General features: G+C 42.8%; 1 protein-coding gene and 1 long non-coding RNA gene across 6 annotated transcripts; one reads left to right on the forward strand and one right to left on the reverse strand.

Annotated features, from left to right (window-relative positions):
* Window positions 1-1206: 1206 nt before the first annotated feature.
* On the reverse strand, window positions 1207-17045 carry MACROH2A2 (macroH2A.2 histone). 5 transcript variants are annotated; one of them, XM_082222196.1, is made up of 9 exons: window positions 16488-17045; window positions 11538-11762; window positions 10674-10780; window positions 7916-8113; window positions 6845-6955; window positions 4636-4735; window positions 3782-3871; window positions 2932-3106; window positions 1207-1932 (listed from the first exon to the last, which is right to left on the reverse strand). In XM_082222196.1, exons 2-9 carry the CDS (start codon window positions 11707-11709, stop codon window positions 1767-1769), a joined length of 1119 nt encoding a protein of 372 aa, XP_082078322.1. In that variant the 5' UTR covers window positions 11710-11762; window positions 16488-17045; the 3' UTR covers window positions 1207-1766. The 5 variants fall into 5 exon arrangements, with proteins under 5 accessions (XP_082078322.1, XP_082078321.1, XP_082078325.1 ...); XM_082222195.1 differs by lacking the exon at window positions 16488-17045 and adding an exon at window positions 16084-16223; XM_082222199.1 differs by lacking the exon at window positions 16488-17045 and adding an exon at window positions 16088-16213.
* LOC309532200 lies at window positions 16296-22451 on the forward strand. Its single transcript, XR_014219643.1, has 2 exons — window positions 16296-16429; window positions 21800-22451. It is a non-coding gene; the product is annotated as an uncharacterized lncRNA (long non-coding RNA).
* Window positions 22452-24279: the final 1828 nt, after the last annotated feature.

Genomic DNA, 24279 nt, shown 5'->3' on the forward strand with positions numbered 1-24279 from the left:
TACCTCTTTTAAGCAAACGATTCCCCCTAGAATATATTTATATTGACTTCTAGCTGATCCAAGCCCAAAAGGTTTAGGGCAGCTCCCAAAACTGTGTAAGCTACGATGTGGCATAGCTCAAGCTTTAGAACTTAGCAGTTCCTAGGACCTCAACACTGCAGTTGTTGTTACTTTACATATTTTTTGTGTTGAAAGTTGTTTGTTTCTTAAACAATACAGTATGATGACATCAAAAAGTGAAGTTTTTTGTTTTTGAAAATGTATCTACAAGTTGAGTGTTTTCCTTCTACCCATGGGTCAAGAATGGAACATTAAAACCTTTACGAACAAACCTGGGTGTGTGCAGAATCGTTTTGATTAAAAAATCTAAAATGACAGCAACATACCTATTTTTCCTTGCCACCAACACATGGTCTATTTCAAAGATAAAAGGTAAATGTAAAATAACTTTCCATTATGCACTACTTTTTCCTGTATTCAAAACTTTCACCCATCATAATACAGCTCTTTGTTGTTGATGATGATATTTCAAGAACAAACAAAGGTGCCTCATCATATTACTCCCTTTGTTCATGGATGAGAGCAGAATTTAGTGAAGCTGCTTTTTGTCTTCTTGAGAAGGAATGAACATTGACTTCAAAATAAACTGTATAACACACTGGGCACTATTCAACTAAAGTTGAGCACTTTATGTACTCCCCTAAAGCTTAACAGCTGAAATCTAGGAGATTTACACGAACAGTAGTACCTCATGTTATGTATGGAATCTGTTCCGGAGGCCTGTCCGTAATGTGAAATGCCCGCAACTCAAAGTGCTGCATCTGCATGTGGTGAAACCCGGAAGTAACCCATTTTGGAACTTCCGGGTTGCCGCGGGACATAACACGAAAAGATGCATCATGAAGCGGACGCAACATGTGGTATGACTGTACCTGATTTTTTTTTTTTTGGGGGGGGGAGGAAATTCAACTACAATCTGACTGCATGGTTGCTTTTTTTAGTACATTTGTATCCCCGCTCCATTTGTCAGATTCTGTGGTGTCTTTTAGTAGTGCAAAACTACAATATAGTCCATTCCACACATCTTTCCCATTGGCAATGCTGAATGACACACTGGGATGGAACTGGTCTCATTGTTCCAAGAGACTTCTCTGTCATAAAACTGAATGTTTTCCCTTGAGAATAAGTCTTAAGTGAAAAGGTTTTGTTTCAAGTTTTTAAAAAGCATGATGCCACATTTTTTTATATAAAAACAAATAAGATGACATTTTCTCAGCAATTACAGTTCATTCTGGGGTAAAACAGTAAAGCACCAAGTGAAGTTTTCTTTGAAATTACTTTCTCCAACATAGAATGTAGACATAACAAGGTTTTCTAACTACCAGTGGGGAAAGAAAGAGCAAACAATTCATTTTCCCACCCACTCTGTGTTGAATTGTCTTGCTACTCTAAAATGAGATTAATCTTGAAAAGGTCTAAACTAAAATAACTCGAAACATTAAAAGGTAAAGAGAGCTGGCAATGTAATTTCTTAGGGATGATACAAAATGGTAGAGGGTGCCTAAAGCATAGTATAATTTCCGTTCAAATTCTCCCAAACAAATTCCCCTTCTCCCCCCCCAATTAACAAAAACCCTCCACCCATCACAAAACTTCAAAGCTACTCACATACTCCGTCCTCACAATATTTTAAAAATAAAACCCACTTCTAATTCATTCCTACTCATATTCATGTTGAAAAATAAATTTTCATTTGGCTTCTGTTGCTACTTTGCATCTAGCTTTGCCATCTCTTGCACGTAGATGCCAATGCTCTCACTGTCAAAAAGCACGAAGTAAATGTTCTTCAAGGAAGAAGGGCTGGAGTCATCAAAATGGGAAGAAATGGCTTTGAGTGTCAGCTGGGCTGCAGTCTGTTTTGGAAAGCAATTTCTATATACAGGGGGAAAGAGATCAGCATTAAAGCTTGAACATAAGAGCATTAGCCCAAATTATGAGCTAAATGTACTTTATAAATGCTCAACTCATTATCTCAAAGATGTTATTCCAGAAAATTATCAATAATGTTCAACCTTATAATTGCTAAGATTATAGCAGCTAAAAATCAGAAAAAGCGTATCTCCTACTATATTTGAATGGATTGAGAAAATTTGGACCACAGTAACTATGATCAAGCTAACATAAAAATACATATGCACCAGCCTAATAGACTTATGGAGAAATGGGTATCTGCTGTCCAGGAATATCAGCATATTTATAAAGGATGGATAATCTTTGTTTGGGAAGAAGAGGAATGATAACAGGCAAGGGCTCATAGGGACATGAAGCTTGGAAAGAGTGCAGTGGATCAAGATCAAGATGTAGCTGAATCAATAACAGTAGTTTCAAGATACAGATAGTAGAGCTTACTTGGTCATGGAAATAAAGGGAAGGGAATTATGGGAAGAGAAGCTGGCTGATAGTGCTTCTCAAAGCACAATGGCAGTCATAATGAAATTCAAAAAGATAGTATACCACACAATGTAAGTGATGAATGGCTACTGGGCAGAGGAGACACTGTTTGAGAGAAGTATCTTAACATTTCACCTAGCATACCTAAATCCTTGGACAGCACTGAAAAAGGCCACAGCTATTGAAATATAAAGCCAGTCACAGAAATCATTAAGGCAGCCAACTCCTTTCTAGCAAAGCTCTTTAGTAGTTGCGTGAAATACTATAAGTTCAGAAAGCGATGCTTTCCTTGACACAGAGATACAATGACTTGAAAAAGTTGAACATTATGCAGTCATTAAAGGTGCAAGACCTCTGGCAGGAAAAAGAATATATGGCAAGCCTTCACCTCACACTTACAAATTTGTTTTGTGACAAATTTGACAAGATGTTGAAACATTTATAACTAAGTGGTGGGGCTTTACAGAGAAAACCACATACCTGCCACTGGGGAAAGGTGGGAAAGCCACAGATTTCAGCTTCTTGTCTTCAGCAGCAGTTAAACAGTTCTTTACAGTCTCCTCCAGTTGCTCTTCACATTTGTCTGAACCCCACTGTGGGATGTGACAGTGAATGACAAACTTTGCTGCTAGACCAGTAGACTGGCTGAGAGCAGCTGAGGAAAAAATGGGAGAAAAAAGCAAATATGTTAGGCGTTAAAAACACCCTGTCAGTTTAATCAGGTCTATACTTTTTGGCTACGGAAACCAATACTTTTTGGCTACAGAAGCCAAAAATTGTTGTTGCCAGCCCCCATCCCTCTGTTTGGCTTTTCCTCAGGAAGAACCAGCGGGATGGGAGCAAGCTTGCTTGCATACCACTGCTTGAAGGTGCCTTTGCCATCCTCCACCCAGTGAGGGGAGGGTCGTCATGTGACTCTGGAGGGTACAAAAATCACTGTGCAACCACTAAGCTCTGCAGCTTCAGAATTGGATTTAAGGCTTAACATCTCTCAAACTCCACAGAGGGCAGCTCCACACTTGCTACAGTGAGTGTGGCAAATGAAACTGTTAAGCCTGCTATTCATTCATACTTCCAAACCAAAATAACATTCCTTATAAAAATATAAGGCAGTCTTTATTCTGTTGCAATACAAGCTACCTGTGGGATGGAATACCACAGACACTGAAATAACTCATTCATTTTTCGAAAAGTTATTCCAAAGACAAACAACAAGAAAAAGCAAGAAAAAAACACTATTTGTAAGGAGAAAATACTAAATGATTAATAAAATTAAATAAATTAATAAAATTAATTTTAAAAAAATTCTGCAATAAACAAAAGAGGTTACCTTCTGTGACTTCCAGAGGTCCTTGTGTTTTACGGAGTTCCTTTATGGTTTCTAAGAACTCTTTACCTCCAGACTTTTCCAGTGCCTTACCTGGGGGGCAAAAAAGCAAGACACGTTTCTATTAAAATACTAGTGGATTTTTCACATAAAAATATAGAATCTGAAGTAAGTCAGCTATCAGTTTTGAGCCTACAGCCCTACGGTCAAAGATTCATTTACCAATTCAAATAAAATTATTTCCCCTCCTCCCAGTGCCTCACCTTTCCATTTAAAATGTAGATAAATATTGTGCTGGCTGTCTCAAGTTTATTATAGTTTTATCGCACTGTGGTTTTTATTTTTTCTATTTGTAAGACACCAAGATAATTCATTTTATGAGGTGTCTAAAAGACAATAAACAAACAAAACTCTTAAAACACTAGCAGAAGCCTAAGTACATAGCAAATGCAGCCAACTTTAGGATGGTGTAATTAAAAAGCTAACATAGTATTGCATCAACTTATTGTGTTATGAGATACATAGGCATTTGAAATCTTGAAACAAGACATTTGAATTATATCACTGTTAAAAATAAAACAATTGCTACAAATATGGAAACTGCAATACAAATAAGAGCTTTTGTTACACATAACTCAGACTTCACCAACCTAGAGACCTCCAAAGGTTTGGACTACAACTGCCAGTCAGCTCAACCACACTGGCTGGGGCTGATGGAAGTTGTAGCCCAAAGTAGATATTAGTTTTGAGTTCTGATGTTAAGGTTAGACTTCAACAGTCCCCCTGGAAAATTCAGAATTACAATTCAAAGGTTCAAATATCCCCATCTCCTTAAAAAAAGAGTCTTAGAGACTTACCTACTTCTTCTTTGAGGTCTATTTCACTAGTAGTAGGGTGCACAATGCCTTCTACTTTCATAGAACCAATATGGCTGATGTCACTCTGCGTCAGAGAGAGCTGCAAGATGCCAATGAAACAGGAGAAAGAATTCACAAGCATATAAAGAAGCTGGCTGGATTGGACTAAAAGACTATAAAGTACAAAATCTTGTTTCAAACATGCCAAATAGCTGTCTTCAAGAAACCTGCAATTGGATTGCATGAAATCAAAATCCATCTCCTACTCTATGACCCCAGCAGATTGTATCCAGAGATACTTTTTTGAGATGAGGAAACCAGAACCAAACATAGGATTCAAAAAGTGACCATATCATAGATTCATATAAAGGCATCAGGATACTGACAAGCTCTATTTTCAGGTCCTTTCCTAACATTCCCAGCAAAGAAATTGCCTTTATGCTGCTAACCAAGTTTATGCTTTCAGTGAGCTGCTAACCGTAACTTGTATATTTCCTATGTAGTCTTAGCCTGTTCACATCCCATGTGTGTGTTTGTGCGCGCGCGCTGCTATGCACTTTGCATTTATTTACTGATGCTGTGAAATTGTCTGAATACTAAACTACTAAAACAGAAAGCAGATTGTACTTCATTTTCTTATTGCTACCAAGCTGCTATCAAATTGCAAGCCTCTCACTTTCAAACTAGGGCTACGAGCAGCTCACTTTTCAGACTTCAAACAGAGCCTTTAAATACAAGATGACCACATGCTCTTTTCCTTAGAAACCCCTGCTATCTTTTAAATGCCTATCTTTATAATCAAGTAATGCATTAATCTGGCCCAAACCCAGCTGCACATGTGCACAGCAGTAATTGGGTTTCTGTGTGCATAGCTTGTATCAGATAACTGGTGATAACGCTGATCACCCATTCAGGGGAAGGAGGTAATGGGAGAAAGGGTACAAAATCCAGTCCCCTAACCAACAAAAGGTTACAATAACTGCCAGTTTTCTGACTGCAGCGCAAGCATCTGGATGCAGGGAGGAATTATGCAAGCAATTACTCATTCACCTATGGAAACAATTACTCATTCACCTATAGAAAGAACCCTGCTTTCCCACCCCCAGCTGATCAGGGCACTTGATTTCTGTGTTTACTATATGCATATGTATCTATAGTCACAGAGATTCACCTGAAATAAACTGGACTAAGGGCACATAACTTCCCCTCTAATAGGTTCATTGTTTTCAGTTTGCACAAGAAATACCTAACATTTTTGGATTTCAGTTTTACTAAAGCTGCATCTTCCTATTATTACTATCATTAAATTTATATACTGCCCTTCATTGGAAGTTCTCAGGGTGGTTCACATCACAGAGAAAGAACAAATAGTGAGAACAAAAGCAAAACAATACCCCCCCACACGTGCCCCATTCCCCCCCACACACATTTAAAAGCCCACAGAATATTAATCAGCCTGGTCAAAGAGGAACATTTTCGCTTGGCACGTAAGGATATTTAATGAGGGCATGCAGTGAGCGAACCTCGCTGGGGAGAGCATTTCACAAACGGGGAGCCACTGCAGAAAAGGCCTATTCTTGTGTTGCCACCCTCCGGACCTCTTGAGGCACATGAAGCAGGGCTCCAGATAGTGATCACAGAATCCGGGTTGGTTTATATGGGGAGAGGTATTGCAGCACAGTGCATGAAGTAGCAGCACAGCGTTCAGAGATGTTAAGATTATTGCAGTGCAAACTAATGCAGTCCCAGACCCCTGGAATTTGTGCCTTATAAATAACCCATACCTATTTCATGCAACACTTTCTCACAGAGTCTCTCTCTCTCTCTCTCTCTCTCTCTCTGTGTGTGTGTGTGTGTGTGTGTGTGAGAGAGAGAGAGAGAGAGAGAGAGAGAGAGAGAGAGAGAGAATATTCGTTGCTGTGAATGAGGAGAGGGTGAGACCTCAGTAAGAAGCATAATTGAATAGCAGGGGCATGGCCTGTTTAAAACAGGAGAAAGCTTAAACATGTAGCTCCTAGAGTGAAGATCTGCAGAGTGGCTACTTCATCATGATTTTTTTTTTCTTAAAAGAAGGAATTGCTTCATAAAAATACTTCCTGGATCTTGAGGAAACCCTGACTAAAATATATGCAAAGCGAGAGACAACAGAGCAAATTTTGGTGGGGATAGTGTGGACATAATTTTATTGTACTGTTCTCTAACTTGGTACCTTCTGTCCTGGAAGAAGACTCTTGGAGGAGAGTATAGTGAACCCATCACCAGGTCCATCATCAGCTGCTGAATTTGATGCTCCTTCTTTTTCATTCTCCTTCTGTTTGTTCTATTGGGGGCAGGGAAAAGAAACATTAAGAAGAAGAAAACCTAACAGAGTAGGTGGGGAAATGTACTGTCAGAGAAACACCCCCCCCCCCAATATTCACAACTAGAGTTTCCTCTGACGTGGTAACTTTTTTGTTTTCCACATGAGGGGCTAGTTCACATAAGCATCTTACTGTGTAAGAACAAAACAGAAGAGCCATTGTGTAAGGATCTTAACACCTTATAGGTAAAGGTGTGACTTGGCTCTCAAATGGACAATGTGAAGATCAATGCTAGTATTAAACATAAATATATTTTGCCTTGCAGAGTTGGGTTTCCTTTAATCTGTGCTATCTTGGTCAGGTCAGGTGTCCATTTGCAGCTCTGATAGATTTTGAAAACTGTTAACATATCCATGTGTGACTCATCTATAGTTTTTCTATCTCCTGGCATATGTTGGAAGTGGAGAAAACAAATCAGCTCTTTAAATCTATGTTAAAAACAAAAAACACCAAGACTGTGGTCTTAAGCATAACTACTTGGAAATAAACTCTGTTGAAGTCACCCAAAAGTTCACTTTCTCAGATGGAAGGAGCTTCCTTTGGATATAATTCAATGAGACTAATTTCCAAATTATTTTTTCCCCAAAAATGGTGAAGTCTATTCCCTCTTTATACTATTAAGTATTAAGGATAGCATTATATGTAAGGGTTCCCTCCTCTTATATATTACAACCCTATATGGCAGCCAAACTCTTGAAAAGCGTGAGTTACTCCTTTAAAGTAACTTACAGAGAAAGTTATCTTACAAGAAGTTCTAGTTTGCTCTTGCACAGTATATATTGAGGCTATTAATAATGAGCACCCTCTGAAATGAACCTGACCACAAAGAAAGGCATTATAATGAGACAATGAGACCAGTCCTAAGAGGGATGGCATAGCCTGTTTTCCAAAGAGAGCTGCTTGGTCCAAGTTTTGCTTACCTTTTTGGGTGCCCGGGCTTTTGCAGCCTTTGTTTTCTTTCCAGTCTTCTTGGTCCCCAAATATTTCCTCCCTCTCTTCTCTGGAGAAGGTGAAAGGATAGTATCAGATTTGCTTTTGGTGCCTCGTTTTTTGGCAAGAAGCTCTGGATGAATCCTGGGCAGGACACCTCCACTTGCAATGGTCACTCCTTTTAGCAACTGCAGAAAGAAGCAGTGTACAGAGACAGGACATACCTGAATACAAGTTCTCTTGAGGGTACTCATTCACTTTGATAGATTTGCTTGTTGTTTTTACAAACAATTCACTGTACAAAATGGAAAAAACTCCAAATATGCATCTCTGCTTTCATGCTTAAAAGAATAAAAATGTGATCAAATAAGCAAAATAAAAATAATAAATTCAGTTATATTTCCTACATTTAATACAAAAAGGAAGACACAATTTATAAATCAGATTGCTGATACTGAAGGCCCATGAGCTTTGGTGACAATATACTCGTTTATGCTGTTATCACATTCTCATGGATGAGAACTGAGCCACTCTTTTTGTGCATGTCCAAGTATTTCTGGAGTGGAGTCTGGCACTTCAGCAGCATGCCTGGCTACATAACGCTGCGGCCAACACAATTCAGACTCAATCTGCCAAAAGTAGAAACTGGGAGCTAAGCAGAAGCCTTAAGTTGATAAAACTAGTGAGGCAACCCACAAGCTATCCAGCAAGTAAAAACAACACTACCATGTTGCATTTTAACCACAGAACACTGGTCCACTTTAACTGTCACAGTTAAAGTGAACACAGAGGCACAGTAGTAAATGCCCAGCCCAAGATAAGTGAATGAATTTATAGTAAGAATTCTAGAAAAATAAAACATTAAGCAAGTGTAGCCTCCCTGCCCCCGGTTTGCAGTGTGGTGGCCTAGTTCCCACAGAGATTAAACTACTAGCACTTCTCTCTATAATAGTTAAGTATCCCTCTCCACTGCTGCAAACTTCACCCAGAGAGTGTACCATTTCATCCCACTTCTCATGTTCTTTCCCCAATCTGGCAAAACCAACCCCTGCTTCCCTTCCTATTCTCCCCAATTTCCTCCAATGTAAATTATGCCAAGACCTCACTAGGGCAGCTCAGGAGTCTACTTTCAATGCTGGGCCAGAGTTCTGGGAATAAAGGCATCTCTGAGATTGTGAAGAGTACGAGCCCCTCATCACTAAACTACTGCAGACTTTTGCCCTCCCACAAACTTAACACTCAGGAGTAGGCTGCCTCTGAACACATGCATAAACACTGAACCATCATCAATCCTTTCTGCAATGCCGATGCCCATTGTCTCCTCCCACTCCTTTCATTCCTTAACTTTCTCTCTCACACTCTCCCATCCCTTTTAACAATCTACCACAGTGGTTCTCAAAGGGTGTGGCTGGACATCATAGCAAGTGTGCCAGAAACATTCAAGAATAAAACATTTAAACATTTCAGTGCAGTATAGTATATCCAGCCAACTGAGGAGTTATGGAGAAGTTTATTCACTGTTATGTTACATTTTGGTTGGGTCTTATAAAGGTATGTTTTATTGCAGGCTTCCTCAAACTTGGCCCTCCAGATGTTTTTGGCCTACAACTCCCATGATCCCTAGCTAGCAGGACCAGTGGTCAGGGATGATGGGAATTGTAGTCTCAAAACATCTGGAGGGCCGAGGTTGAGGAAGCCTGTTCTATTGGGTACGTGATAATTTTGGTAGTACTATAGTTTATGGATGTCAAAGATACAGTCATACCTCAGGTTGAAGTAGCTTCGGGATGAATATTTTCAGGTTGCACTCCACGGCGACCCGGAAGTAACAAAGCGCGTTCCTTTCGGGTTTCGTCGCTCACGCATGCGCAGACACTCAAAATGACGTCACCCGCATGCACGGAAGCGGTGAAATGTGACCCGCGCACACACAGTCACATCTTACGTTTACTTCAGGATGCGAATGGGGCTCTGGAACAGATCCCATTCGTATCCAGAGGTACCACTGTATAAAGTAGCACACCTCAATCTGATATGCTACTCTTTGTGACACCTGTCTTGAGCTTCAGCTTTCATCCACATGAATCATGCAAAAAGGAGGGGAGAGAAGAGGGAGGAATGCCCCCCAGCCTCTAAATCAATCTGATTCATTGAAATATTTGAACACTGCTCTGTATAGATTTCAGAGTGGTGTAAAACCATGGCAGTAATGGTTGAAACAAAGCAACTGGAAAACAACAGCACAAACCTCCAGCAGTTAAACTTGGACCAAGTTCAATGGAGTTTACTCCCAGGTAAGTAGGTATGGGATTGAAGTTTAGGTGATTGCATTTTGTGGCATTATAACAGTATAGCTGTTAGTATACCCTTTCTTAAACATTTCTCTGCTGGGGCAGCATGTACTATTCAAATCAGAAGCACATGACTGTAGAGTTGCCCCATGTAGAGCAGGTTGATAAGAATGCTTTAAATTGACTCCAAACACTTCCATGCTTAATGTTTAGTTTTTCACTTTCTCTCTCCCCCCCCCCCCCGAAACCTTTAAACAAAGAACAGCAAACTTATTCATGAAGAATAACTGCAAGCCATGCAACACCTTGTTTGGCAAATTCAGAAAAAACTGTAAGAAACCATGAGATCTTGGTTTTTCAACTTTTTTTCCCCTAGTAGTGTTGAACTACAGCACTACAACAGTAATTAACAGTTATCCAATGCAATTATCTTCTGTAAATTGTTTGTAAAGCATACCTGATTCAGCTCCTCATCATTAGCAACTGCCAGAAGGATGTGTCTTGGAGCAATTCTTCCCTTTTTGTTGTCCCTTGCAGCATTACCAGCCAATTCCAATATTTCTGCTACAAATACATTGGGATACATGTCAGTAACAAGATACATCTGCTCCTGGGACTCACTATATAAATAATTTACACATCTAGGTCACTTGTGAACCACCTCACAGTTTCATTTCCTAGATCTGTAAAATTCTAGGTCCTTCCTTGAAATGGAAAAAAGCCTGGGATGTGGATATTTAAATACCTTTGCTTTTAATGATTTACTGAATTTACTAAATGGGGGAGGAGCAGAGCAGCACATTCCGAGCGTTGCCAGCTTGCAGTGCAGGGGGGTAGCTTCCAATCTTTCTTTTCACTATACCAGTTCTAGGCTGCTAGCATCCTGCTCCTAAAGGCACCATTTCAGAGCTTTCTTCCTGCTCCCACTAGCAGGAGAACTGGCAAGAGCTTTCTGCCCACCTGGACCTTCCAGCACAGTGGAACCCTCTCTACTGGCAAAGAGGCAAACAGTGTGCCATCGTGACCCCTCCAGCCATAATCGAGGGATTAGGATTGCACTATTATTTGACGATTTCTATTTATATCCTGCTTTTCAATTATATAGTGCCCAAAGCTTCTTACAAAAAAGAAAAGCTTTCCCACTTGGGATAAAGCATGCATGATCAAATGTCCACTATTCCCACTGCTCTGTTAAAAGCTTGAACTCAACAACATCAAACAAGCAAATGATTTCTTTACCATTATACAGCCTCATTTCCAGAAGTGTTGTGCAAGCACTTGGCCTTGCCACTTCATTAATTTAATTAAAACATGTTCTTACCTGCTAGATATTCTATGACAGCTGCCATGTACACAGGAGCTCCCACTCCTATCCGGAATTTGTATGTTCCTTTCTTTAAGTATCGCATCATTCTGCCCACTGGAAAAATAACGCCTGCTCTGCTAGAGCGAGACATTTTGGTCATTTTTTTCTTTCCACCTCGGGCCGACATGTTGTCGCTCTGTGTTGTTCAGTCTTCTGGCAGATTATTCTTATTTGCTTGTCCTAATATAAAACATACAAAGGGTGAAACAAGGATTGATATTGGGTGTGATATAATAGGAGCTGGATTTTTTAAAAAATGTTGGGGAGCAAGATTTAAGGCTGTGTACACACTATACCTGACTACGCTATACGTTCAGAACACATTCCCCTCCAAAGAATTCTGGGCCTTGTAGTTTGCCCCCAACAGAATTAGAATTCCCAGCAACCCTTAACAAACTGCAAAACATAAATGATCTGTAGTCATGTAATTGGTATGGAAACAATACTTTCAGTATTGTACCAAGTAGTCCACAACGTGAACAACTAACATGGCACAGCTGCCAACACCCATGATACATCTGAAACAAAGTTTTCATAGCCAGTTTCTTCGTTCGATGTTCATGTGGGTGTCAGTGCTTAGGCAGCAAGACCTTTACCACACACACATATGATGTTATGAACAGGTGTGAAGGAATCCCATGTCGCAGAAGTACAGTACAAACATAAATTGAGAGAGAAAAAACCCTGTGTGAGACACACCTCAAAAACAGGGTGAAGACTGTGACCACAAAACACTGATTTGCCCGAGGGATCTGGAGAACTATGTGGGGAAATGGAATAGAGTATCCTGGAGGAAGGATACTGACTGGAACAGTGAGCAAGAGCACTCCGCGCTGCAACAATGGATAGATGTCCCATTTGTCTGATTCAATTTCTCCTATTACAACCAAACCCGTTCATGTAACAGCCTCTCATATTATCCTAGGCTGTTCCAATGCAAACTAAAAATAGGCTTCTATACTTTTAAAAATTGTGTAAAGTGAAAATAGCTTTGTCATGAAGGAGTGAGCATAACTGTACCTGTTGAAATTGTCTTTGCTACACAACTATGAAAAATATGGAAGCTGTATCCTCCATTGCATCGGAATACACTACATTTTGATACCATATGGCCACAAAGGCATGTATATCTTATATGTAATAAGTAATATATAAGTTATTTCCATTTTTTATTTGACCTGATCTGTGGCTTTTAACCTGGACGCCTCACACACAGATGAAACTTGTCCTAGCATAGAGATAAATGGATCTCAGGGTTGTGATCTAACTATGGAGATGTACCTGACTTACACACATCTGGTAAAATAGCCTGTATTTGCTCAGAAACCAGGCCACACCCCCACACCCTATTCTGTACATAATGCCCATTGTGTGCTTGGCACTTTACAAAGTGAAAGAGGCACACAGGAGACAACAAAGGAAGAGGAGGAAAATGGAGCAGTGATAAAAAGGTCAAGTAACTGCAATTATTTCAGTTACGTGTACTTAGGCTTAGTTAAATGCATCATTATACTGTTATTTGTTTGTGCTGTGTAGCTTTTGTGTGCCTATGTGAAGGGAAATAGGATGGCAACCTTTTCCCCTGGCAAAAGCTCTCTGCCTTCAACGAAGGCAACCCATTTATGCGGGGGTTACGTCCCAGGTCATTGTGTGCAGGCAGTGGGCTGCATGTAAGCTCATTCCACCCTTTTCTGGTACCAAACCTGTCAAGTGTGTGCAGGGTCATATGTGCATCAAATGTGCACAAAATAGGATTTGCCCGTACCAAATTATATGTTGAAATTCAAACAGCTGCAGCATTCTCAGAATGAGGATAAAACAATAAAGCAAACTGCACCTGTTTAATGCAATTCCTGTCAGACTTGTAGTTCTTTAAGATACAGAAACATAGGAAAAGTGAAAACCCCAGAAGGTAGAAGTGTTGTCTGTGGATAGATTCCTGATGTTAGCATAAACAATGTTTTGCATTTGTGTAGAAAGCTGCATGTCTACTTGTATTTCTGAGATAGGGCGACCTAATTCATGTGTTATCTAGGTGATGTGAGCCCTGTTCAGAAATGCTCTCCATGCATTCAGGGAATCAGAGGAGAGGAGGGCGTGTAGCCCACTGGTCCCACCTCCAGTTTGCCTACTGACTTCTCATCCATTGCCTTCATACATTCAGTGTAAGGTTTGGAAGCTTAGGGCTCCCAAATATATAGAAAACCAAACCTTCAACCGAAGGTGTACAGGTTGTGGGCAAGGCCAGCAGACATGCCAATACTGCTTCTCCTTCTCACTTGTTTCCTAAGCACATAAAGGGCACTTCTGATTTTTCTTTTCTTAAAAAAAAATGCATTTAAGACCATTTTTATACTGCTCAATATACAAAATATTTCTAAGCAGTGCACTGGAAAAACACACAAATATTACCTAAATATGTAAAACTACAAATACAAATTACAAAAACAAGAATGAAAAGTTAAGAAATAGAGCATTATAAGTGGCTGCAGCACTTCTGCTCGCAGGGGGAGATATCCATGATTTAATGTTCCCCATACAGAAAAGTATATACACTAGACTAGATGATAGGGAGAAGGGAATCATCAGACTACCAATTCAGTGGGTAAGGTAAAGGTAAAGGGACCCCTGACCATTAGGTCCAGTCATGGCCGACTCTGGGGTTGCAGCACTCATCTCGCTTTACAGGCCGAGGGAGCCGGTGTACAGCTTCCGGGTCATGTGGCCAGCATGATTAAGCCGCTTCTGGCGAACCAGAGCAGTACACGGAAACGCCATTTACCTTCCCGTTGGAGTGGTACCTATTTATCTACTTGCACTTTGACGTGCTTTCGAACTGCTAGGTTGGCAGGAGCAGGGACCGAGCAACAGGAGCTCACCCCGTTGCGGGGATTTGAACCGCCGACCTTCCGGTCAGCAAGCCCTAGGCTCTGTGGTTTAACCCACAGCGCCACCTGTGTCCCAATTCAGTGGGAACTGGGCCTAAATAATAGGGAGATCACATTGCTCAAATTATGTGGCAACTTTATTATTTCCATTGAATCTTCTGGCATGATGCAGAATATATTTATCTAAAACATTTACATTCCTGTCAACAAGCGGGGTTTCAAAGTGGCTGATATAACCATGATATGTGTTCTTTTTTTATTATGGCAGTAGTGATCGATTGAGGGGCTGCGTGGGAGAGTAAGAGAAAATGTAGAAAGAGGTAGACAACCATTTGGAAAAACAAAACAAGAAACCTCAAGACCTCGCAATTCATACACATAGCGCTTCATAAATAGAGAAACGCACTGCGCATGCTCCGCGACCGTTTCCTCCATCCATAACACTCCCTCTCAGAAGAGGGAGGTGTGACATTGCTCGTCCTCATATAAGAACGCCCCACTCTTTAAAGGGGCTGGCCTTTAAATTCAAGCAGGAACCTTTCTGTTTCTTTCAAATTCAAACCGCCAAAGCATTAAAACTTATTTATGTAGCGGGCGAGAACGTGGAGGAAGACGTTGCTAATACGGAGTCGGGGGCGGGGCGCGCGCGCACTGAGGGACCCGCCCCGCCTAACGTTCTTTAGGGCGCGCGCTCATAGGTCGGACGGTTGAAAGACGCGGGCTGGCAGTTTTTTCTTAAAGGGGGTGTGTGGGTGGGCGTGAGGGGGCCAGCGTTTAAAGAGGCAGGATGGAGAGCGTGCGCTTATGCCCGAGCCGCCAGTGAGGCGCAGGGAACTCTGGGAAACCAGCGCCGTTCCCTTTCCCGCGCAATTCCCGTCCTCCTAGCCTCTGGCGGGGCGGGTGGGGGGGGGAGGCGTCTACCTCCGGACTCGGTCGTCAAATTCCCGCCTCTCTCCTCGTTCTGCTTGTGGCCCGAGATGAGCGGCGGGGGGGGGAGTGGTTGGGATGCCGTTAACCGGCTCTCGCTGAAAAGGCGCCCCGGAAAGGGAAGCGCCGGGGAAGTGACCTCTCCTCACCTCACTCCCCCTTGGGACAGCCGTGCGGTGGGGAGGGAGAGAGGGAATCGCGACCCCCGAGAGAAATGGGGGGGGGGGTAGGGAGAAACAGCGCAGAGGGCGGCGCCCCCCCCCTTCACGCCACTCGGCGGCATTTTCTTGACCTCTGAGGAGGACAAAACGGGAGCGGGAAAAGCGCCGCAGCCTCAGCGGGAAGAGATTCTCATCTCTCGCGCTGAGGTGCCGCCACTCCCGCTTTTTTTCTGTTTCAACGGCTCGCTCTGCCGCCTTTTCTCTCTTCCCCTCGCGTTGCTCCCTACCGGGGATGACGCGCCTCTCCCCGCATCGCCTTCATGCGTGGGAATGGGGGGGGGGAGCCTGCGGCTGCTTTCGGGGGCCGCTTCCCCTCCCGCGGCGCCGCTTTGGGTGAGGGGCGGGGGCGGCCAGTGACGGCGACAGGCCTCCTTCCCCACCCTCCCCTGCGGGCCCCAACGGCTTGTCCTCCGGGGGTGCATTAACCGAGCAGCCTTTCCCCCCGCCCCGAGCCTTCCCGGTCACCTGCCCGCCTGCTGCCGCCTCCGCTCCGGCGCCGCCGCAATGCCCGCGTCGCGCTTCCTCCTTTCCCTTCCGTCGCTTTTATTGTATGGTTTCAATGGCGGCAGCTCTGGAGGCCGGTGGTAGGGAGGGGAAGGGGGGTCCTTCTCCACATACCACCTCTAGGAGGAGCCACGGCAGCGCGGTCCTCCGAGCGCCCCCGCCGCCAGCCCTGGCGTCGACGGCGCTCTCCTGGTGCCTCAGGGAAGAGCCGCCAAGGGGGCCGGGTCGCCGAAAGGGAGCAGCGATGCTGGCAGCTGTAGCAGCAGCGGGGCTTTTTAGCCTTGCTCTTCGTTTGGATCGGCTGCGGGTCAGTTTTGGAGCCATCGGGACACCCTTTCGAAATAACCCACTAACCCTCTTCCTACCTCTGAAGGTTCCCAGCGCCTCCCGCTCCCGAATGCTTCGCGATTTCTTCTAATTCTTGCTTCGCAGCGGTGACTTTAGCCTAAAAGAAAGCTCTCTGCCAAGGAATACCTGCCCAAACAGAAAGGGGCGGGGCTCTTTGGGAAAATACTGTGCAGTGGTGCTTCTTTGGACCTGGTGTTACAACACCGCTGTACTCTTTCGCAAGCTGCTTCAGATCGCTGTTGGGCGAGGATGTTGCAGAGCGCGCTTGAGATCCAAGGAAGCATCAGTTAGGAATCTTGTGTTGCTAGATGTCCCTCTTCATCTTCGATGCCGCACAAAAAGTACGAGTCTTGTGTGTTCAAAGCTGCCACCGCATAATTTTCGCCCATAATTATACACTGAAAGGGTGGCACATCATTTCCCCACTTTTCATTACCACTGTTTAGCGCAGTAAGGGTCGAACAGCAACTTGTTTGGAGTTGCGTTTTTTAAAAACTGTTGAGGTGGCATCATCTGTTCCTAAACATTTCAGGCAGATTGCTTCCTGTAATAAATTAATGTGAGTTTATTGTGTGCAAAGAAAGGGAAGGACCATACCTCTGGTAAAATATGCAGTTTGCCCCAGCAAAAAATTATGTGGAAGTAAGTCCTGCTTTGTTTCCTGAGGCTTCCAGTTAGATGTTTATAAAATGCTTCAACTACATAAAAAAATCTCTGGAGAATTGGGTTCATCTCCCTATAGGACTCTACTCAGACTTCGAGATATTATTGAGAGGCCTTACTCCCATGTCTTGCCACCTTCACAGGCATGCTAAGTAGACCTTTTCAGTGACTGCTCTCAAATTGTGGAACTCGTTGCCACAGAGGGCTAGGTTGGCTCTTTCCTTTTGCGGACAGGCAAAAACTTGATTCAGAAACCTTTGGCCATTAACTGGCTGTTGCACAAGGCCTTATGAAGGTGTGTGATCTACTTGTGCTTTTAAATGGTTTAGAAGTCTTTCAGGGCTGTTTTTAATAGGGTTACTTATTTGCCTAAACAACAACAACAACAAAATTTGTTTTTTAATAATTATACCGATTGTGCATGTTTTAGCTGTATTTAGCTGTAAGCTGCCTTGGGTCCTCTACTGAGAGAAAGGCGAGAGAGGAAAAAAGTAAATATGAATAACATAGCAGTACTCAATGCATGGGGGGACGCAGGTGGCGCTGTGGGTAAAAGCCTCAGCGCCTAGGGCTTGCCGATCGAGAGGTCGCGGTTCGAATCCCCGCGGCGGGGTGCGCTCCCGCTGCTCGGTCCCAGCGCCTGCCAACCTAGCAGTTCGAAAGCACCCCCGGGTGCAAGTAGATAAATAGGTACCGCTTACCAGCGGGAAGGTAAACGGCGTTCCGTGTGCTGCGCTGGCTCGCCAGATGCAGCTTTGTCACGCTGGCCACGTGACCCGGAAGTGTCTCCGGACAGCGCTGGCCCCCGGCCTATAGATGTGAGATGGGCGCACAAACCCCAGAGTCTGTCAAGACTGGCCCGCTCGGGCAGGGGTACCTTTACCTTTACTCAATGCATAACTAATAAGATAGAAATAACATTTCATCACTAATACATCAAAATCCTTTTAAATCTTATTTCCTATCACAAATGCAACTACTTGTCACCATTTTATAAGTCCTAAATAAAAAAAAGTCCTAATAGTGAAATACAGCAGGAATCTTGATCACAAGGCAATTATATCTTTTGAAGAATTATATCTATCTGAAGAAGTGTGCATGCACACGAAAGCTCATACCGATAACAAACTTAGTTGGTCTCTAAGGTGCTACTGAAAGGATTTTTTTTATTTTGTTTCGACTACGGGAGAACAACATGGCTACCTACCTATAACTACAGTGGTGCCCCGCAAGACAAAATTAATTCGTTCCGCAAGTTTTGTCGTCTAGCGAATTTTTCGTCTTGCGAATCACGAAATCCCATAGGAATGCATTGAAAATCAATGCGTTCCTAGGGTCAAAAAAAGTCCAAACAAAGCCAAATTTGGTACAACAACAGTTTATTAACTGCTCTTTAAAGTCACACATACTGTAAAGAACAGTTCAAAAATTTGGATACAATAAAGGAACTGGAGGCCCCTCGACTGTCCTCGGGTCCAGTATTGGACCACTTCGACCAGATATCCCCAGCCGATGTGGACAGACTCCTCCGAGCTGGAAAGCCCACCACTTGTTCTCTCGACCCGTGCCCGTCTTGGCTGATTAGAGCGTGTCCAGACGAGGTGCGGGCCCTCCTGGGGAATATCATCAATTTGTCCCTTGGCACGGGGACATTCCCAGGGGAACTGAAGGAGGCAGTGGTGCGCCCGCTCTTAAAGAAAACATCATTAGATCCTTTAGATCTATCCAATTACCGCCCGGTTTCGAATCTTCCGTTCCTGGGTAAGGTGATTGAGAGAGCGGTTGCTGAACAGCTTGGTGGGTTTCTGGATGAAACATTGGCTCTGGATCCATTCCAGTCTGGCTTCCGCGCTGGTCATGGGACCGAGACGGCTCTGGTCGCCCTAACAGATGACCTTCGTAGACAGCTGGATCGAGGCGGGTCAGGGCTGCTGATTCTTTTAGATCTATCAGCAGCTTTCGACATGGTCGATCACGAACTTTTGGACCACCGCCTTACCGACGTGGGGATCCAGGGCACAGTCCTTCAATGGCTGCGCTCGTTTCTCTCTGGTCGGGGACAGAGGGTGGCGCTTGGGGGGGGAATTGTCATCGCGCCACTCCTTGGTGTGTGGAGTACCTCAGGGCGCGATACTCTCCCCGATGCTTTTCAACATCTTTATGCGCCCCCTCGCCCAGCTTGTTCGGAGTTTTGGGCTGGGTTGTCATCAGTATGCCGATGACACCCAACTCTATCTGTTGATGGATGGCCATCCTGACTCGGCCCCAGACACACTGACCAGATGTTTGGAAGCTGTGGCTGGATGGTTACGTGGGAGCCGGTTGAAGCTAAATCCTTCGAAGACAGAGGTCCTGTGGCTGGGACGGGGCGATATGGGATGGGGGGGGCAACTCCCATCTCTTGCGGGGGCGCAATTAGTGCCAGCACCGTCCGTTAAGAGTTTGGGTGTAATCTTCGACACCTCCCTTTCCATGGAGGCGCAGATTGCAGCTATAACAAAGGCGGCATTTTTCCATCTCCGCCAAGCTAAGCAGTTGGCTCCTTACCTCTCTCGCCCTGACCTAGCCACTGTGATCCACGCGACGGTCACCTCCAGACTGGATTATTGTAACTCGCTCTACGTGGGGCTGCCCTTGAGACTGACCCAGAAACTCCAGCGGGTGCAGAATGCTGCAGCGAGACTCCTTACGAGGTCTTCGCTGCGAGATCACATTCACCCGGTGCTATACCAGCTGCACTGGCTCCCGGTGGAGTACAGGATCAGGTTTAAGGTGCTGGTTTTAACCTTTAAAGCCCTATATGGCCTAGGACCCTCGTACCTACGGGACCGCCTCTCCTGGTATGCCCCACAGAGAAACCTACGGTCTTCAAATAAAAACATCTTGAAGGTCCCAGGCCACAGAGAAGTTAGGCTGGCCTCAACTAGAGCCAGGGCCTTTTCGGCTGTGGCTCCGATCTGGTGGAACACTCTGTCACAAGAGACCAGGGCCCTGCGGGACTTGACATCCTTCCGCAGGGCCTGCAAGACAGAGCTGTTCCACCAGGCCTTTGGCCAGGGCACAGCCTGACTCCCTCCCTCGGCAATCTTCGCAGAGCTCTGGCCCAATGGTTGCTAGTGGCTTGAATTAATTAATTTTTATAATGAATGATTTTAGAATGTTGTTTATGTTGTACCTTTGTACTGTTTTATTGTTGTTAGCCGCCCTGAGCCCGGCTTCGGCTGGGGAGGGCGGGATATAAATAAAATTTATTATTATTATTATTATTTATAAACAAAACATGTCTTTGTTTTTAGACAAAGGAAACAAAGTCGCGAGATGTTTTTGTCTTGCGAAGCAAGCCCATAGGTGAAATTTGTCTTGCGAGGCAAATTGAAAACGGAAAAACCTTTCGTCTAGCGAGTTTTTTGTCTTGCGAGGCATTCGTCTTGCGAGGTACCACTGTATATCTTTTGGTGTCTGGCGATGATTTCTGCACTTGTGCATGAATCACATGGGTTGCAATTCAGCGCTTCTGCACATGCGCAAAGTGCGATTTAGCACTTCTGCACATGTGCAAAACCCGGAAGTAACTCGTTTCGGTACTTCCGGGTTTTGGCGGGTCCATAACCCAAAAAAACGCAACCTGAGGCGTCTGTAACCCGAGGTATGACGGTATAGCATTTTAAGCTTTTTATTTCTCCCAGTGGTTTAAAATATATCACTTTCATTGTGAGGAGAGATTACAGTGGTACCTCGGGTTAAGTACTTAATTTGTTCTGGAGGTCCGTACTTAACCTGAAACTGTTCTTAACTTGAAGCACTACTTTAGCTAATGGGGCCTCCTGCTGCTGCTGCGCCGCCAGAGCACGATTTCTGTTCTCATCCTGAAGCAAAGTTCTTAACCTGAAGCACTGTTTCTGGGTTAGCGGAGTCTGTAACCTGAAGCGTATGTAACATGAAGTGTATGTAACCTGAGGTACCACTGTATTGGAAATATGGTCTTTGTTTAGAAATATAAAGGTTGAGTAGAGACTGCTAAGCAGTTTCAAAGTTTTCAGTGAAAACTGAAGCACGGTAAAAAAAAGTTAAAACAATCCACCACTTAATAGCAGGCACACACACAATTAATATACAGATAAGGTTTTGTAAGAGAATGCACACTTTATTTTTAAATCAGCTGCATGAAATAATAAATCGTAAACATTTGCCATTTTAAAAATATAAATATTTACATCATATACAATAAACCAACAGTACAGAATTGCATAAAACTTACGTTTTCCAAATAATAACCTCACTACAGAAATAATACAAGTAAATGTTAGCACAGTGAATGTTTGTAGTTTTCCTCGAGTAGGATCAAATTGTTGCCCCACAGTGCATGATAAAGAATGGAGAACTAGTTATGGTATTTGAGCATATATCCTTGATGTTGCTTATAATCTACTTTGCCTAAGAAAGCTATTCTTATACTTGAGGCTATGTGCATATTGCTGTTTACTTCAGCTCAGTGTGCTCCCAGCACTGATAGTTTGAAACCATGGACACATGGTGCTAACCACAATCCCTATCTATCCTCCAGCTTCTTGGGAATTACCTGGTGTTTGATGTGTTTCCCCTCAAACCAGCTTCCACCTGACTTGAAAACGTAAGCAGCAGTTAATCTGAGGTGTGTTCATTTCAGGTAGCCATTGTCTGGGCCAGCCTAGGACGTTTTTGCCGCATGAGACAAAATAGAAAGTGCTGCTGCTTCCTCTGCAGCGCCCCTGCCACCACTTTTCAGCAGCCACCTGAGGCAACTGGAGGTGGTCTGGAAAAAGCCCAGCATGCTGAAGGTGTTGGTGGGGAGTCAAAGAAAGCCAGAGAGGGAACAGGCTGTGAGCAGAGGAGGAGGCGGCCGACAAGCACAGGAAGCGGTGGGCGACATGCTCCTCAGAGGCTGGATCTGCCACGTGAGTTGACTGCTTCACCAGTCCTCATGGACGGGCTGGCCCATGTGCAGATGAAAGCTTCATTGAATTGGAATGGGTGGGGAGTAGCAGGTAATGCACATTGGTTGAAGACATCCCTGCTCCCTCTCCTGTGTGTACAGCAACATAAAAATGTGATTTGGAAATGTTGCGAAGAAAACCATGTCACTGCTTTTCAAGCCACAAATGTGTATGTATCCTGATTTAGTATATTTTTACATAAAAAGTGAACAATTTTTTTTGCTGCTACTTTATCATCTCCTTACATTTTGTTACAGTATAATGATGAGGTGTATGCTTGATTCCATTTCTCCAAAAAGTAATTTTGTTGGGAATGTTGAAAATAAAACTGCATTTATCCATTGATTTCAGTAGTTCTACTCTGTGTATGACTTGTTGGATATAACCCTAAACGTTTAAATCAGTATTCAGCAGAAGCTTGAAATACTTTTTTTTAAAGTGGACATAAACTTTGGCTGCAGTTAATTTCAAAATAGCTTATCACACACAGATATACTATTTAAACAGAATTATTTAGGTTAAGGCTGTAATTTTGTACCCTGTTATCCGGGATACACTTCTGAGTAGAATTGTATTGGGTTGTACTTTAAAGCTACATATAATTTGATGAGTTTGCATCTCTGATAGATAAAGGCTTACCTGAAGAAAAAGGTAAAAAACAATAGTAACTGCTTAGGTATATAATCCAATTTTAATGGATAAATACCTTTAGTTATCTGTTTGAAGTAAAAAGAGTTTGAAGTTGCTTTCTCACAAAGCTTATTAAATATTACCCTACAATATTTAAAATAAAAAAATTCCTTCCAGTAGCACCTTAAAGACCAACTTAGTTAGTTCTTGGTATGAGCTTTCGTGTGCATGCACACTTCTTCAGATACACTTCAGATTCCAGTGTATCTGAAGAAGTGTGCATGCACACGAAAGCTCATACCAAGAACTAACTTGGTCTTTAAGGTGCTACTGGAAGGAAATTTTTTTATTTTGACTATGGCAGACCAACACGGCTACCTATCTGTAACTACAATATTTAGTTGGCATGCCAAGCAGTGATTTAACAAACTGAAAATTTCATCGCAACCTATGTAGATACAAAGATGTATATCTCGAATCAGTTGAAGCCTATGTAGGAGAATGTAGAAACAATGCCCCAACAATGCAATATATACCAGTTTAATAAAATTTTAAATATTTGTACATCAAATAAAACCAGATAAAAAGCATATTTTGTCATGTAAATTGACAAAACCAGAAACAACAACAAATTGTTTCTGCAAATCAGTTTCCTGCAAAAACTGGCTCCATAACGAAAATCTTTTTTTAAAACAAAAACAAATATTAATTCAAAAGATTAGCTACTCATATAATTTTATTAAAAAAAAATCTGATAGCTTAAATATCTAGAATGAAATGATGACTTTGAAGCTATTACAAGAGCCCCATTGATTATTGTGAGGTAGGATACCACAAAAAGAATCTTAAATGGCATCTTTCAATAAGTCACATGAGTAAGATATGATGGGTCCTTGGAAATATTTCCATGGGTCTTTACTCACAGGAAATTCTTCAAAAAAATCAATTCCTTTGCATGTAAAACATGATTTTTGGACATGCATCTTTAGACATTGTGGTGCTGGATCCCCTAATTAACTGAAGGGGAAGAAAAATTACTGCTAGCATTCCAAAAATGCTTGCACAAGAGTGCACAGAGCTATTGTAGATAGGCTTTTCTAGTTCTCATGCTCATACAAAAGTTTGCATAGCTGCTAGAACATATTTAGAATTAATTTCACTTTCTATATCTTTTTTGCTGTTTGGCATGCACTGATTTCTAGTTTTGGAAGGACATGTAGAATGAAGACTAGAAATTTTTGATTACATATATTGGAGAACATTTGGTAGATACATTGAATAGAAGTTTAAATATATTTTACAAAAATATATTTGTTGCATGAGGAGGATGTGCACTCATTTGCAAGAGTCATTAGAATTAGTGGCACTGATTGAAAGGATATGAAAGATGTAGAAGTAAGGTGTTGAAGTGTATTGGGATGCGGAGACATACGGAATTTTCTCTAAGTGGAAGTTGGCACTCACCAGGAGCAATGTATTAACAGGAAAAGGTAGCTAATTGATTTACCATCAGACCCTTAAACTTCCCATTGCTGTATGAAAT

The sequence above is a fragment of the Podarcis vaucheri genome, assembly GCF_965113315.1.
Source record: "Podarcis vaucheri genome assembly, chromosome: 5".
Classification (NCBI taxonomy): domain Eukaryota; kingdom Metazoa; phylum Chordata; class Lepidosauria; order Squamata; family Lacertidae; genus Podarcis; species Podarcis vaucheri.

Coding starts and splice junctions, on each gene's coding strand:
- MACROH2A2 (XM_082222196.1), bottom strand. CDS start 11,709: ATGTCGGCCCGAGGTGGAAAGAAAAAAATGACCAAAATGTCTCGCTCT. Junction 8,114..10,673: donor ATGATGAGGAGCTGAATCAG/GTATGCTTTACA, acceptor TTCTTTCTGCAG/TTGCTAAAAGGAGTGACCAT. Junction 3,107..3,781: donor ACCTCTGGAAGTCACAGAAG/GTAACCTCTTTT, acceptor TTTTTTCCTCAG/CTGCTCTCAGCCAGTCTACT.